Source organism: Eurosta solidaginis, chromosome 2 (assembly GCF_040869045.1).
Source record: "Eurosta solidaginis isolate ZX-2024a chromosome 2, ASM4086904v1, whole genome shotgun sequence".
Lineage (NCBI taxonomy): Eukaryota > Metazoa > Arthropoda > Insecta > Diptera > Tephritidae > Eurosta > Eurosta solidaginis.
This window is the reverse complement of record NC_090320.1, coordinates 195,464,002-195,481,908: the sequence shown is the minus strand read 5'-3', so window position 1 is coordinate 195,481,908 and position 17,907 is coordinate 195,464,002. Positions and strand designations below refer to the sequence as shown.

Genomic DNA, 17,907 nt, shown 5'->3' with positions numbered 1-17,907 from the left:
GTCAAAGTATAAATATGTACATACACACACATTTATCTACTTATGCACATTAGAGTGTTCCAAAATATAAATAAAATCCTCGTAAGTATTTTTTATTTTCATCAACTTTCCGGTTTATTGGTGGAAAATACCAATTATTTGCCGGAAAAAATCAGGCTTGGCCTGGATGGGTTCGAAAAACTTAAATATATGCCATCTAAGTTAAAAAATTTTTTTTTTTTTTGGCAAAATTAAAAATTTGGATGTAACGCTATCTTCGATGACCAAGGTGGTATTAAAAGAAAAAAATTAATTTGGGTTCCTTTACAAAATAAAACGACGAAAACAATGGAATACTTAGTTTTTCATTAACTTGATCCCAAAATTATGTGGAAATGGCTCCGAAATGATCCCAAGATGATTCCATAGCGAACTCTAAATAGTCCCGTCACAATCCCAAAATGTTCTCAAACGCTCTCCCAAATAATATCGAAATAGTACCTAAAAAATCCGAAACTTCCATGATATTATTTCAAAATGTTCCCGGAACCATTACAACATTATTGCAAGAAAAAGGTTCTAGAAATAGTTCCTGCATGGCCACAAAAGTATAAGATCCGGTCGTAGTATGGTGTGTGGTTTAAATTTGGGAAATAACAATTATTTGCAGACAATTATAATAACCATGTTAAGTTTACAGTATGTTGATTCTAACAGAGAAGAAGAGAGACTTACCATTCCCAAAACTATTTCAGTTTCAAAATAACAGTTTAAAAAACCTCAGGCACTAAATCACACTACACGATCTCAGTGAAAGTGAGAAAACATTTGAGAATAAAAATTAATCAGTGAGAAAGGCCGAATAATTTTAAAAATAAAGATATCTCACTGAGAAAGCCCCTTTTTGTTCTAGGATATCGGTTGTTATAGGTGATTAACCGAACTGGTTTTTTGGGTTAACCGTTAAATGCAATCTCTGGTTTTTATTATTATTATTTAAAGATCGATCATACTTTTCCATATGTTCCCGATGATTACTTTGATGTAACCGCAGTGGCGTAGTGAGGAGGGGGCGCAAGGGGGGCAACTTGCCCCGAGCGCTACTCACAGGGGGGCGCCAAATGGTCTGCAAAGCAGAACTTCCTGGATAATTTGTATTTTTATTTCTGATTTCTGGAAAAAATTTTCTATATCTTAAAAATGCATGCATATATTCGGAACACTTGCGACAGGTTGTGGAATAATTGAAGCAATAGAGGAAGCGAAACCTCTTTGTGAAAAATGGGATATTGATATAGCAAAACTTGTAAGAAGGCGCCGCAGAATGCCCGGAGAATCGGCTAGAGTATTTCTGCAGAATGTGAAATTTGTCGCGTTATGAAAAGTGTTCTCGATTGTCTCCAACAAGAAATACGTACAAGATTTACACGACTAAATGACTTTAATTTAAATTTATATTTCTCTTAGACGTTGGAAATTTGTTAAACAACGATATTAACTACTTAGAAAGTAATTGTAAGAACTTGGGTGAATTTCATAATAGAAATTTGGATGGAAAAGAACTTTTTATCGAAATATGTGACTCCAAAATATTAATATTGTGACGAATATTAGCAACACTAAGGAATACTATCATCTCTAAACCGATACTAAGCAGTCACTTGTATTTACATAAACAAATCAATCATGCGAGATGCAGTGTCGTGCTCTGCTGGCAATTTATCGTATGCTGATGCTGCAGCTAGCGCAGTTAATAATGCAGATGAGCCATTTGTTGAGGTTTTCGACAGACAACGTAAGAGTGCAGCAAACGAAATAACACAAAAATTGCGTGTTGTTGTTAGTGGTAGCAATGTCAATCCCGAATTAGATGTATTTGTGCGGTATAAATGGATTCATTTGTCCTCGTTTAAGCCGTCTGTTACTGAGGACAGTATTGTTAATTACATCTCTGATCACTTTGGCATTGCTGCTTCTAATATTGCTTGTTTTAAATTAGTAAAGAGAGATGTTGACATCAAGTCTTTAGTGAGAGTCTCTTTTAAAGTTCGAGTGGTTGAAAAGGAATACAGCAAACTTTTCAATGCTTCCCTTCAAAAAACGCGAGTACTCTATAAATAATGTAAGGAATACTCCTTTGGGAGTATAGGACTGCTCCAAATCTAATCTGTATTCATACAAAAAATGTGCTCCAATTAACATTGCGATGTCCTAGGAGAGGAGTAGGTGATCCCACTCTCGCTTTTTTGTGAGTATTCCATAGAGTACATACGTGAGAGTACTTTCCAAAGTACTTTCACTGTAGTACTCCATGGAGCACCCACAGGGGATCATATGCCGAAGTACTAAAGAGGAATTGTGCTGTCGGAAAGAGTTATCGGAGTGAATTTAATTTAAAATGAAAGTAAATGAAGAGGGGTAATACAACTTTTATATTTTATACTACGAATATTCTTATGTTATTTAGCATTTGCGTGAATAAAGAAACTAATATTTCTCTATAGTATAGTATGTATACATAAAACCAGTTCGCTGTTGCATTTTATCAGAGTTCCCATAGTAAAATTTTATTATCAGTTATTTGTATGCAATATTTTACTTTTGGCAACTCTTTTCGATCGTCATGGTGTCGTGATCACGGTCGTTAAAAAACGAGCAATGATCGGCTGATGGTGGTCCGCAAACGCATTGCAAAGGAGTATTGTTTGAGTACTCCAACATGAAGAAAATGGAACACGTAATCCAACAATTTTTGCATGTTTCTCTTTGGCCCACTAATGTATACATTAAACCCTTCCGTTTTTTTCCAAAAGACGTAGAAATTTCCGCGGAGTCGTAGATTTGTCTGATACCTTTCGTAATGACCTCAATGTCTATTATCAGAATGTTAGGGGTCTAAATAGTAAACTAGTGGATCTTTTTCTCCGAAGTCATGACTTCTGTTATGACGTTTTGGTTTTTACTGAGACATGGTTGAAACCAACGGTGTTTAACTCTGAGATATTAGCAAACTCATATGAGATCTTTAGAAAAGACCGACAAAACAGAGTTGGTGGAGGCGTGTTAATCGCCGTACATACCAGGTTCTCTGCTGAGGAAGTGTATTTCGATGATTCTGCTGATGTTGAAATCCTCTGCGTGCGAGTTAAACTCTTATCTACTTATAAATATATAAATATTAAAGTTTATATTTGCTATATCTAGGTCTGCTGATTCTGTCTTAGTGGCTGGCGACATAAATCTGCCCTTTGTGTCGTGGAATTTTATTGACGGAATGCTAGCTCTCACTGCTTCTAATGTTGTATTCTACGAGTTTTTAAATGACCTTGCATACGTTGGTCTTTATCAACTTAACAGAATTCATAATAAATTTGGCAAATATCTTGATTTAATATTTTCAGACGACACATCGAATTGTTCTGTAACTCGATGTGATCCAGTGATGTTGCCTGAGGATGTTTATCATCCAGCACTTTCAATATACCTGGATTGTCTCAGTTTACCGGTGCGGAATACTACTGATCCGAATGCGTCTTCTCGCCGGTTTCTGTTTAGGAAGGCCAATTGGTCTTTACTAATCGATGAAGTCTCTAAAATAACGAGGCCGGAGTACGACGGAGATATTGAAGCGAGCTCCATTCATTTCACTAACGTTTTACATGCAATATTTCTCAAATGTGGCCACCGTGGTGTGGTGGTAGCGTGCTCCGCCTATCACACCGTATGCCCTGGGTTCGCACCGCGGACAAAGCAACATCAAAATTTTAGAAATAAGGTTTTTCAATTAGAAGAAAATTTTTCTAAGCGGGGTCGCCCCTCGGCAGTGTTTGGCAAGCGCTTCGGGTGTATTTCTGCCATGAAAAGCTCTCAGTGAAAACTCATCTGCCTTGCAGGTGCCGTTCGGAGTCGGCATAAAACATATAGGTACCGTCCGTCCAATTTGTAGGGAAAATCAAGAGGAGCACGACGCAAATTGGAAGAGAAGCTCGGCCTTAGATCTCTTCGGAGGTTATCGCGCCTTACATTTATTTTTTTATTTTTATTTCTCAAATGTGTGCCTTTTTCCAAAACCTCTTCAGCACCCCCAGCTATTGCTTGGAGCTCTAGAGAACTTAGCTATCTAAAAAACAAAAAAACACGCTTCTTCAAGCGTTTCAAATTATCTGGTTCTAATAGTGATTATGCTGCATATTCTATCTTGCGCCTTAAGTACAACAGGCTACAAATGAGATGCTATAAGAATTATCTGATGAAGATTAAGCATAGGATCTCTTCCAATCCAAAATCATTTTATTCTCTCGTCAACTCCAAAAGAAAAATTAAAGGTTTTCCTTCTGTAATGAAGTATAACGATCAGATCTCTAGTAATGACTCCGACATTGCAAATATGTTTGCTGACTTATTTAAACCTAATTATTCGACTATCCCTGACTCCCCTCTAGTGGATTATCAATATATGCTACCTTCGCTTAACTCAGTAGGTATCCCATATATTCATACAGATCAGGTACTAAGGCATCTGGAAAGTCTGAAAATTTCCTACTCCAGTGAACCTGGTGAAATAGCTTCTGTTGTGCTAAGAACTTGCGCTCAATTTCTTTGTCAACCCCTTACCTGCTTATTTAATGCCTCTTCGAGGCAAGGGATATTCCCTAAGAAGTGGAAGGAGTCATTTATAATACCACTTTATAAAAGTGGGAGTAGATCTTGTGTCACAAACTATAGGGGAATAGCCAAACTTTGTGCTATTCCAAAACTATTTGAATCAATTGCCACAAAGCAACTGGCTTTTACAGTATCTTCAGCAATGGACCTGCCACAACATGACTTTTGCAAGGGTAAGTCCACTGTGTCTAACTTGCTGGAGTTCACAACCCTTGTATCCAATAACTTTAGGACAAACTGCGAAGCGGATGTCATTTATACTGATTTCAGTAAGGCGTTTGATAAAGTTTCCCATTCCTTACTCCTACTAAAACTCGATCGATTGGGTTTCCCATCACGGCTTCTCTCTTGGGTTTCTTCGTACTTGGAAGGAAGAAAGCAAACCGTTGTGTTTAACAATTGCTTGTCTGAATTCATCAATGTATCTTCTGGAGTTCCCAAAGGCAGTCACATTATAACCTCCCAAATGTTTTGAAGCACTGCATGCCGCTGATGTACGCTGATGATGTCAAACCTATTATGCCTATTAATCCCATCAGTACTTGATAGGCGATTATATCATTAAGCAAGTCACAAACTTTACTGATCTTGGCGTTATGATGGACCCTAAACTGGACTTCAAATTACATATCGAATCGTGTGTGAATAGGGCTAGAGGGACTTTGGCTTTCGTAAAAAGATGGCCCAAGGAATCCAATGACCCCTATGTCACTAAAACTCTTTTTTTATCGTTAGTAAGACCTATATTGGAATATGCTTCCATTATCTGGAACCCGCGTTATCAGATTCATAGCGAAAAATTGGAATCGGTCCAAAAGCAATTTTTGCTTTTTGCTTTAAATCATTTGCCCTGGGATCCATCAAGGAATCTACCGCCCTACTGCAGCCGGTTAAAACTTTTACAGCTGCCGTCACTACAGAGCCGTAGGGAGATGCTTGTTCATGGTAAAACTTTTAAGGAGGATGATAAACAGTCCATTTCTGCTTGGCGAGGTGATGCTTAATGTCCCTTTTAGGCCCTCTCGGTATTTCCAACCGCTATATTTAATTACCTGTAGATCGAATTTTCAAATGCATGAACCTCTTCGTTGTCTCTGTCAAGATTTCAATAATCACTGCAATAATTATGATACTTGTGACACACTCTACAGTATAAAAAAATATATACTCACTGTTTTGAACTCATAACTTATTCAAAATTAACATGTTAAACTAAATCTTTTACCAGCTCCAGTTACTTTGGGCGGGTGGCTTGGAATCACGTCCTTTCCAACCTCCCACGCATCGCCGCCCTACTCATTGGGTGTTAAATATACATCAGCTGCTCGAAATCACGTCCATTCCGACAGCACTAATATTCAATAGTTATGCTGGGCGGGTGGCTTGGAATCACGTCCTTTCCAACCTCCCACGCATCGCAGCCCTACTAATTGTGTGTTAAATATGCATCAGCTGCTCAAAATCACGTCCATTCCGACAGCACTAATAATCAATTGCTCGGCATCACAGTCCATCCCCACAACTGATTTAATAATATATATACATATTTTATAATATAATTTTGCTCACTATGTATGCTTCTGTAACTTATTCTGTAATCCGTAATTATACTTAGTCTGATTAATTGTTAAATTTGTATACTAATAAATAAATAAATTATGTCTACACATATGTATGTACATACATCAGCGGAGAGTTACTCACAAAAGTATGCAATCATCAGCAAAGTAGTTCTCACACATACACACGCATATTTCTGAGATACTCACAAAAGTATGCAATCTTCAGCGATCTAGTAAATTCAAAAATAGAAACGCCTAGAAATATGCCAACGAGGAAACCAAAGAGTATAAAGGCAGCACCAGCTGAGGCACGACCAATCAGTTTGATTTAATCACGCTAATGGTTGCGAAGTATAAGTGTTACTGTGAAGTAGTGTAATAAAGACCATTTTGCATTATTGAATATTGGAGTTATTTATTCAACAGTTTAGCGATACCAACGTTAGCAGAGGATTTGAGATAATAGAAATACCACTAAAATTCGTTACAATTGGTGTCAGAAGAGGAATTATTGAGTAAATTCCGAAGATTTCGAATACAACTTGGACATGGCAAAGTGGAGTGAATTGAAGATTCAGCAACTGAAGAAGGAGTTGGAGAGCCGTGGATTGAATACAACCAGCAATAAACTCGAACTTCGGGAACGACTACGAGAGTATGTCTTTCATCTTGATGGCGAGGAGACAACAAAAATTGAAGAGAAAAGCGAAACATCGCAGTTACGAGCACAGACGTGAACACGATTTTGGCTGCAATATCTGCTCAAACATAGACAGTGTCATCTCAGCTGGCAGCACAGGAGACACGCATGACATCCAAGATGGAAACACAACTGGAAGAAGAGAAGACATATATGACATCTCAGTTGGCTGAGCAGTTGAGCGCACAAGAAACGCGTATTTCAGAAATGTCGACACAGATTACATCCAAGATGGAAGCACAAGAGGAGCGCTTATCATTGCAGGTGGCACAAATGTCTTCGCAGTTAGAAGCACAGAATACAAAAATTTTACATTTCGAGGACAACATGGATGCCGAGATAGCAGCTTTGAGAGGTCGTATACAGGATTTGCAAATAAATCGCCCAGCAGTTTCAGCGAGTAATCCAAAGGTAAAGACACCATCCTCTGATGGTTCTGTTCCTTTTCAGGTCTTTAAGCTACAGTCTGAGAAGACCGCAGCAGTGAACAACTGGAATGCTGAAGGTAAAGTTGCAGCTCTGTTCGTGGCATTGAAAGGGCCTGCAGCGGAAATCTTACCGACGATTCCAGAGTACGAACGGAAAAGTTATGAAGCATTGATGGCCGCTGTCGAGAGACGTTATGGAAGCGAGCATAGAAAACAGATATACCAAATTGAATTGCAAAACCGATACCAAAAAGCGAATGAGACTTTGCAGGAGTTTGCGTCGGATGTTGAAAGATTGGCTCATCTCGCAAATGCAGACGCACCCGTGGAATACACCGAGGGGGGTACAATTCAGAGCTTTATATATGGAATACGGTATGTCGAAACGAAACGAGCTACATACATATGCGAACCCAAAGCCAACATTTGCTGAAACGGTATCCCATGCACTGACTCAGGAAACTGCCTCACTTTTAAGTAAGCCAGTGTACAAAGCCCATTATGCGGAAGTAGAAGGGCCAGATTGGGTGAACACAATTTTGGAAGCACTGAAGGGATCAGAACAGAAAAACTCTGGAATTATGAAATGTTTCAAGTGCGGCAACCCAGGCCACATTGCACGTCATTGCAGCACCGGTCCTAATAGTTCCAACAATGTGGGTGTACGTAAGCGCAGAGCTGAAGGAGATGAGCAAATCTCCAAGTCCACTCAATCGTTAAACTAAAGCGAGTCAGCCGCAAGGGGCGACAGCTGGCTCCCGCAATTGAATGTCCCATAATCTCTATCTCGCAAACTGGAAGAAGGTCAAGCAATCTTACTGTCGGAGGACATGTGGATGGAAATGAACGTTTACTGACTGTAGATACGGGTGCACCTCATTCCATCATTCGAGCGGATTTAGTCAACAAGAAGATAAGACCATTGCATGGAGTAAAATTGCGTACAGCCACAGGAGAAGACACTACGGTTCTAGGAGAAGTAGCATGTGAAGTCTTAATTGGGAGTGCCACGGTATTACACAATTGTATAGTGGCAGAGATTGTTGATGAAATTATAATTGGAGTGGACTTCTTAATCGACCGAAGCATCAAGATCGATATGCAAAGTAAGACGATGCGATATAAGAACATGGATGTGCCACTTAATTTCGGCTACGACAGAGGCTACAGCACGAGTGCTGGTGGAAGAGAGCCAGCAAATACCACCGAAAGCAGAAGCAGTTTTCTGGGCAAAGGTTGATGGAGATTGTGGGACAAACAAATTTTGGGTTGTCGAAGCAGCAAACAAATCAGCACTGAAAATACTTGTAGGAATAACCCTGGCTTTGACAAAACAAGATGGACGTATTCCGGTAAGAGTACTCAATGAGTTCAAGTCACCACTCAAACTGACTAAGAGAGCTATTTTGGGAAGATGCCAAGCGGCTGAAGTAGTTATTAATTGTGAACAGCTCCAGGAAAACGTTTCGACTAGTAATACTTCTCTTTCGAATGACATCACGGCATGGACGGAGGGGCTAGAGGAAGACTATCACAGTAAGGCAAAACAACTGCTCCTAAAGTACGTGAACATATTTGACCAAGATGGCTTCAAACCAGGCCGAACCAACGTTGTGCAACATCAAATTCACACTGGAGATGCGAGGCCGATCCGTCAAGCTCCTCGTAGTGTTCCACTGGCGAAACGGGAAGTTGTGAGTCAAATCGTAAAAGAAATTAGCGACAGCGGCGTCATCGGCCCATCAGCTAGTCCGTGGAGCTCACTGGTAGTACTTGTAAAGAAGAAGCATGGAAAAATGAGGTTTTGAGTGGACTAACGGAAGTTGAATGACGTTACGAAAAAGGATAGCTACCTATTGCCAAGAATTGACGACACTCTGGACTCGCTCTCTGGTACGAAATGGTTTTCCACCCTGGACTTGAAAAGTGGCTACTGGCAAGTGGAGGTGAAGGAGGAAGACAAAGAGAAAACAGCCTTCAGCGTCGGAGATGGTCTTTGGCAACTTACAGTAATGCCTTTTGGACTTTGTAATGCAACATCTACTTTTGAGAGACTCAGGGATCAGGTATTGAAAGGACTACATTGGAAAACATGCTTGGTGTACCTGGACGACTTCATCGTATTGGGCAAAAACTTTTATTAACATCTTAAAAACTTGGAGGAAGTTTTCCAAAGAATAGCTGGGGCTGGTCTGAAACTAAGTCCCAAAAAGTGTTCGCTGTTTAAAAAGGAAGTAATTTTTTTGGGTCACGAGGTAACGATAGAGGACATCTGCACTGCGAACGAAAAGATAGAGGCTGTAGAGGATTGGCCAAGACCACAGAACCTACATGAATTGAGAAGTTTTCTTGGGCTGTGAACATATTACCGCCGATTTGTACAAAATTTTTCCAGTGTATCCCATAGCCTCCACGAGGTTACAAGAAAAAATAAAGTTTTGAATAGAAGAAGGAGCAAGAAGTGGTTTTCCAAACATTGAAAGAGCGTTTGTGCACTGTCCCAATGTTGGTATATCCGATTCCAGGAGCAACATTTATTCAAGATACAGATGCGAGTGGATATGCTATAGGAGGCATTTTATCACAACTGGTCGATGGACAGGAGGTGGTAGTTGCATATTACAGCCGTTCAATTGGAAAACCAGAGAGGAACTACTGCGTTACACGGAGAGAGCTGTTGGCATTGGTAGAGTGCATTAAACATTTTCACAAATACTTCTACGGCCAGCGATTCCGCGTCAGGACAGATCAGGCAGCGTTGAAATGGCTTCTGCAGTTCCGTAATCCATAAGGACAATTGGCATGGTGGATCGAGCGACTACAAAGCTATGACTTTTCCATTGAGCATCGAAAAGGTAGTACCCATGGAAATGCTAATGCAATGTCACGAAGACCATGTATTTTGGAATGCAAGCACTATTCAAAGGCCGAGGCTAAAGAAGACATTATAGATGTCCGGCTAATGACTATAAAATGTACGGATGAATTGGACAAGGAACAACTAAGGAAGTGTCAGCTAGAAGATACTGATCTGTCACATGTTCTGCAAGGGCTCGAACGAAATAGAGAGGAGGTGGCTGAGAGTCCCATTAGCTAAAAGCTGGATACATTGGTGCTTTATCGGTAACCGTATCGGTAACCTTTTAACAGCTGATTCGACCAACCTTATGAGAATCAATGCAATTGATTATTGGCGCCGCTAAGGTCGTAACCGTATCGTAGCCAACCAATTGGTTTTTGGGTTAACCTCGTAACGATAAACAGCTGATTACGTTAGGATACGACTACAGCGATACGACATACGGCACCAATGACTCCTGCTTTACCTCGATACTTTTCCCCGATACTTTACGGTGGGGATGGTCTTAAATTTCAAGTTAACTAATTTGGGAAAAAATTTAATTCAAGATATAAAGAGACAATTGCGCAGAAACGTATGCAACATTTAGAACAATATGGTCACAAGGAATAACTACCTATCTCCCATAATTTACATAGGGCCAAGGCGGTTTCATGTTTCATGCTTTTCTGCGCACTTGATACTTTTTTAGATATTTTTGCCTATGTAGTTTTAGATTAACCGAAGGTTGGTTCCTGCTTTCGAGATATTCTTACATAAAGGTACGAAAATAAAGTTTTTTTGTTCCATTCAATACATACAAAATTTCGCCACGAAAACATTTCGTTAAAAACAACACATACCGTTTGGAAGCACTACCATTTCCCTCACCAATGCTTCTAATTTATCCCGATATTTGCTTGTGATATATTTATATATATATACATACGTTTCCAAAACAGTATCATGTGCGCGGAAAAGTATGCAACATGTAGTATAATATGGCTACAAGGAATAACCACCTAAGTGCCATGTAAAAGTATAGAACCATATGCTACCAAATGTTGCATACCTTTCAACGTGCTTGTTTTTGTTTTAAATATTTTGACGATGGGGTTTTAGCGTTATCGAAAGCTGGAATTTGGGGAATGTTCAATAATCTAAGGCTACCATTTTTAGATATATTTGGACAGCTTAACATTTTTCGTTGAACGTCTTACCAAAGAGAAATAATATTTTTTTTTTTTTCAAAATGGGCTAATGTTTATTGTATATAACTCAGCCTTTTACTCTAGCTCCGTTTGAAGTCCTCAACATATGGGTGCACTGTCCCAAATTCTAAAACAGTATCGTTATGTGCACTTCATACTGTTTTAGAAATTTTTGGCGATGGACTTTTAGCGTTAGCGAAGGTTGAGAATTAGGGGCAGGAAGTAATAAAAGTTTTACGAGCAACGCCTATTAGAACACAAAATTTCTCTTCAATGAGCTGAATATACAAATACGTGTACAACAAGCGTAATGATCTTAATTACGCATAATTAAATTGTGAATACTTACCATCATTTGATGCTTGCTCCACGTGATAAACATCAGCTGCCACAGTTTTTCGATTTGCCCAAGCGCCGGCATCTTCACGATTATTTATGAGCGGAGGTATAACGCCAGGTAACATTTGAGCCGCTGGTTGTGTCTGCTGCCCTTGCTGCGGATGTGTTTGTTGTTGTACAGATTGTATTTGTTGTTTCGCTGTTTGTTGCAAAAGGGGTGGTTGGAATTGAGGCGCAGGCGCTACCTTCTGCGTATTTTCAATCATTGTATTCGATTTCACTGTTGAGGTGGCACCGGAACACTAAAATTAAATATCCAAAAAAATTTTGTTAACTTTTTATGCAAATTAACTATAAAACTGAGCACTCACTTCTGGTCCCTCGTCGCTGCCATCTTCACATTGTGGTATACCATCGCATGCGTTATAAACAGCAATACATTCGCCCGAATGACAGGTGAACTGAAAGCGGCCGCAATGAGCTGGGTAAACTAAAACAAACAAGGACAACAAAACATAAAACGTACATCAAATAAAGAATTCATTGGAAATATTCTGCTAGTCAAAAACTCTAAACACTTAAGCATATTGAACATCCACTATATACATACACACCTTTCTGTGGAAAAGCTCCACTTAATGGTTGTAATTGCTCGGCGCTGAGCATCGTTGCTGATGCCGCTGTTGCTTTAGCATTAGTAACTGCGCCGATAGCAGTGTCTGCTGCAGCTGATGCACCGGATGTTGCACCTTCTATTCCACCCGTGCCCGTTGCTGATACCATTTTATCACGTACCTCTGGTTTCACTTTTAAACTTGTCAATTCAAATTCTTGTTGTGAGATATTGTTGTTGGATGTAGCATGTGCCACAATTGGTTTGGATGTGGTAATTTCGGTCAAATGACGCGACACCGTCAAGACTGCGCTTGTGTAGTTAGCATGTCGCGTAAATTTGCAATGGAAATTTTCGGGTGGACCGCATTCGAAAAGGTAGCAATAGCCATCGGTTTTATCTTCGAAAACATAAACATCGCATGATTCAGTTTCGCAACAAAGTCGTTGGCACTCCTCGGCGGTGTCCAGTTCAAGGCCTTGTAAGTATTTGCCACCAAGCGTTTGAGACTCGCCTGTGCGAATTATGGTGTTTTTGTGGATTTCAAATTTACCTGAACGGAAAAGAATATATTCCCACAATTACCATCGTTGCAGAATTTTATTAAATAAAAAAATCAAACAGGATTAATAGAAAAAAGGGAGGTTAAAACACTTTTTCTTCCTACCACGACAACTACAAAAAAAAAAAAAAAACAAGAAAGTTGTTGGTGCTAAAACACTCTTTGCGGCGTTGTTCTATGTAAAAAATAAAATATTTTAAATATCCTCACCAAGAAGTTCTGAAAAAGTATTCTTAAAATAGAATTTTTACTATAATGACAGTAAAAAAATTGGACGTTGCTTCGGCCGCTACTTGAACCCGGGACGTGCGGTATGAAAGGAGGATCAGGCTACCACCACACAACTGCGGCTTGCTGTTCATATCTGCCATTGCTCAATACAAAAAGCAGCAACGTTTGAATCTAAAATTAGGATTGATATCACTCCGAAAAGACGAAGTCGTAAACTCGTTTCAAAGTTGATAACAAAATAATTTAAACTAATTTAAACAATCTTTAAAATGGTATTCCTATGTACTTCCAAATATTTTTTTTTGCAAAAGTTATCCTACTCCAGGATTGGGTAATTTCTACAAAAAAAGGGTGAATGTACTTAAGTATGCGCAAGAGAAGTTATAGGGATTCACGGGGTTGATGCACAGGAAAAAAAAACGCTGGTAAAATCAATGAAAATAGGGGTTATTTCCATCGATTTTACGGTTATTTTTTATCCATTGCACAATACGGTTGTATCAACCGTGTCAAATTTGTTTTCACGACACTAACCTTTTCAGCAGTTAAATCAATGGGGACGTCTGTTGGTTTAAAATCAACACTTGTGCAGTGAAATTAACATATATTCCTATTTATTTAAGATTGAAGTCGTGGATAGTTAAATTAACAAAGTATTTCTATTACTTTCGAATTAACAGAGTTGACTGTTGAAACAACAAAGATTTCCCTTGACTTGGGATTAACAGTGCAGCTTGCTGAAATAACAAATATTTCTGTTAATTTGAGATTAACACGGTAATTTGTTAAATTGAGTTGTAAATACTGTTGATTTTAAATCTGCAAATGCAGCTGTTGTTTTTTTTTTAGATTTGTGATTTATTAAGGATTACAGGATTTTTTTAAATAAATATTTATATGTGCTTAATTGTAATTTTCTTCTTGCAACATACAGTCACAAAAATAATTTCTTGAACATGTACATATTGTGACGAATATTAGCAACGCTAAAGGATACTATCGTATCTAAGCCAATACTAAGCAGTGACTTGTATGCACATCAACAAGTCAATTATTATGTCTACACATATGTACGTACACGCAGCGGAAAGAAAACGCACAAACACATGCATATATCTTACCTGAGATGCTACTATCACATCGAGAATATAGCTCTTGAAACAGGCGAAAAAACTAGAGGCGCCCTTTGGCACGATCAACAATAGGCCAGCGTTGGTGCTAATCATTAAAACTGTGACACGAGAGTCATGAGTATTAAAAGACCACTAATAGCAAACGTAAGTTGCCTTTGTTTTTTGTTCGGCAGACGCAGCAATACCAGTCCCTTAGAGCGGGGCTAGGTTCGAAGCCTCCCTGTAGTAAGTGAACGAAGAATAGTCGCTCAACAAGGAGCTACTCCTGAAATTTTTTGAGCGATCCGCCAAACTTTGAGGCAAATACCCCGGATCATTCCGAAATGGCCAATTGATTGATTTTCTTAAATAGGTACAAACAAAACCTTTTCTTAATATTATTTTTTTAAATATTTATTATTAAGAGTTCATGAGCTTAACACCGGCTTATAATAATTGAATATTCAATTATTATGCTTTTCTAAGAGAAACTGAAAAGAAAGAAAGAAACATTTACTGGCATATTGCCATAGTACCATTTCGAAAACCACCACGTAATCATCATCAGGCAATTTCGTAATGTTATCAAAGGTTTCACCGAGATTCGAACGGCGAATCACACGGTGAAACTGCAGTTGCCTTAACCACTAGGCTATCCTGCTTGTATTTGTTTCCTTGCTTAATTCAGTTTATCTCATTTCTACAATAACACAACAATTGGCACATTCTGCCTCTTTTAATTTGCGTGCTATGTAGATTTGTTTTTGTAAAGTTTCTTTTTCGTTGCGAATGAGAAGCTTTTATATAAATAAAATAATTTTAAAAAAATATGTTTAAGTTAAACAGTTTTATTGAAGACAATACTTACATGAAGTAATAATAATACTAAAAGCTAGAAAATAATTAGGTAGGTCCTAGGTACTAGTCATCACACTCCTCATCAATCTAGGGCGTTGATCAGACAATTAAATAAAAGCGTTGGATGCGTGAAATTTCTAAAAATGTGATTAGGGTTCAGTTGGTCTTATATATGACTATCAATAGAAATTTACGTGTCCAGCGCTTTTATTTAATTGTCTGATCAACGCCCTAGATAGATGAGGAGTGTGATGACTAGTAACTAGGACCTACCTAATTATTTTCTAGCTTTTAGTATTATTATTTCATGTAAGTATTGTTTTCAATAATTTTAACTTAACGATTTTTTTTAATTATTTTATTTTGAAGTTTTTGGTCTTTATTCAATTGCCTATTATTTCTCAATCAATCAATTTAGTTCATTTAGTGACTCATTACTGCAAGGACTTTCCTGACAATTTGTTACAATCTAATTCCTCAATACATAATCCTTCCAGAGACTTTACTCGACTCTGCGCCACATATGCTTGTCCCTCCTCCAAATCCAAGATATTCTGATGTCATTTCCATTGGACTGTATGTAATATTTGTTCCAAATATGAGCCAAATCGGACATCATAGGTCGCTTTCTATTCATGTATGTACTTATTATGTGTTCGAAATATTTTTCATAGGTCGCTTTCTATTCTCGTATGTATTATGTGATCAAATTATGAGCCAAATCAGACCACAAATACGATTTTGTGAATATCTCGATCCTTGCGCCAACTAGCGGCGATTTTTTTTCATAGGTCGCTTTCTATTCTCGTGTGTATTATGTGTTCCAAATATGAGCCAAATCGGACCACAAATACGATTTTTGTGAATATCTCGATCCTTGCGGCACCTAGCGGCAATTTTTTTCTTATTATTGCATTGTCATCGGGTTCTGAACTATATTCCAAGTTTCAAGCTCGTAGCTTATCGGGAAGTTACTTAAATTTCAATTACAAAATTCGTGCCAGCCATCCAACCAACCAGTCAGCCTGTCAAGTCAACCTAAATAAACCGTTTAATAAAAATCAAGCTTTTTAAAGTAAGACACCGACGTACGCGGGCGCGCAGCCACGCTTGCTACGCCGCCGGTATATAGGTAATAGTGCCTACGCCCCCTCCGCCGATAAAGTGATCGGATGAGCCTCTAAAATATATCTTAATTCGTTTTGGATATCTTTTTCAGATATATGTAATAAAACGCCCATTTCCCAAAACGGACAAACTCAATGAAATATCCATTTCTTCTAGTGAATTCAGTTCGTGAAGGACAGCCGTAGTTTTCAAATTCTGCCTACTTTGTTCTTGGTGCCGACTTCGTTTCTTTATCCATATGCTTTTCTGATTTTTCAATACAGAATTTTGAAAAACAGAATAGTGAATACCGAATTTTATCATACAGAATTTTTTAAATATAGAATGATGAAACCAGAAATAGAACCACAGAATTTTGATCCATAATCAAATTCTACCCAACCCATGACATAATTCGGACAAGTTCTAAAATAGGGTGTCTTTTAAAAGGTTGTGTATAGCGCATTCGAACCGTCAGCTGAGATAGGTTGATATATTAAACTCACCCGTCGATATATTAAGCTACACAGTACGCTTTAAACATCGAAATAGTTTTTGAGTGTAAAAGCTAGGTTTAAAACCTGTAGAGCTTATAAGCTAAAAAATAGTTTCACTTGATTTGAAAAAAGTTTCTTTTGGCCTGAAAAGTAGTCCGCAAATTGATGACTTGGAGACACCGTCTTCCAAATTTGCTTCTGGGTGTAGACCGCTCACTCAGGGGATATTGAACGGTTGTACGGTAAACATTTGCATAATGGTTGCCACTTTGTACATTTGAATCAAAAATTCCTTTACAACGACGTGTGGTCTCTTTTGGTCCTTTTTAGCAAGTAGTCACGATTTTGTTACTTTTCTTTCTTTTCTCTGGGATAAAAATGCAGAATGTGGCGCCAAAACTCGAAAACGCTCAAACGACTTTGCTTGATTCAACATCCTGTTATTTGTCATAGATTCAGCCAATACGACGGCCGACGAAAAAATTAATTGAAAAGAAAATGCTATATTTAGTGCACTTGCAACTCACATAGTTTATGTTGAAGCGGTGCGTGCAAGCATACCGAAGATATTAAGAGTTTGTTAAGGAATATTTTGAAACAAATTTTGAAAGGGATACATACATATCTTGCCATATAGTCCTTTATGTTTTGTATGCATATTACTGTTAATGACATTGTGTCTTTACCAACAACAAAGAAAATATGGTCCCTTCTCAGATTTGGTCCTTTTTCGAAGAATTTTGGTACTAAAGGAAAATATCGTGTGTCAACCGTGCTATGCATTGCCATTTATCCAGATATGTCCATCAGAAGAACGTAACTATTTTAAAGGTGTTTTGCCCTTATATTTGGTAAAAACTATAGTGAAAAGGAATTGGTATTATGGATTAATAAAAATATTTCAGAAAAAACGGATTTCATTGCCGTCCTTTATATATGTCATTGAGCACATAGCAGAAAATTATTTGATTTTTCGAAAACGGTATCATTCTGGAGTTTTCCTCCCGAACAAAGGTAAAAAATACTTTTTTCGGCTTTTGTTAAATGAAAACTAGGGGTTTTATACATTGGATCAACAATATATCGTTATCTGAGCCCCATTGATTGTTAAAACGGGAAAAAGCTTTATGCAGTGAAAATCTTCTTAAATAAGTATGAAGTATATTATATGCCCAATGTACTAAGTATCTCACATTTCTTGTAA

At 38.2% G+C, this 17,907-nt stretch overlaps 2 protein-coding genes across 9 annotated transcripts in view; both read right to left on the bottom strand.

Moving 5' to 3' along the window:
- The window catches only part of LOC137240466 (uncharacterized), a 127,150-nt gene that overhangs the window by 69,370 nt on the left and 39,873 nt on the right, over positions 1-17,907 (bottom strand). For all 8 annotated transcript variants that reach the window (XR_010949741.1, XM_067766776.1, XM_067766775.1 and 5 more), the window contains exons 3-5: positions 12,338-12,889; positions 12,095-12,213; positions 11,734-12,025 (exon numbers count right to left, since the gene is read on the bottom strand). Coding sequence is in view for 7 of the 8 variants with exons in the window: in XM_067766776.1 (XP_067622877.1) it covers positions 11,734-12,025; positions 12,095-12,213; positions 12,338-12,889 (963 nt within the window). In the remaining variant the exon portion in view is untranslated. The remainder of the gene's footprint in view (positions 1-11,733; positions 12,026-12,094; positions 12,214-12,337; positions 12,890-17,907) is intronic.
- The window catches only part of LOC137240467 (succinate--CoA ligase [ADP/GDP-forming] subunit alpha, mitochondrial-like), a 203,558-nt gene that overhangs the window by 181,146 nt on the left and 4,505 nt on the right, over positions 1-17,907 (bottom strand). The window lies entirely within an intron of this gene.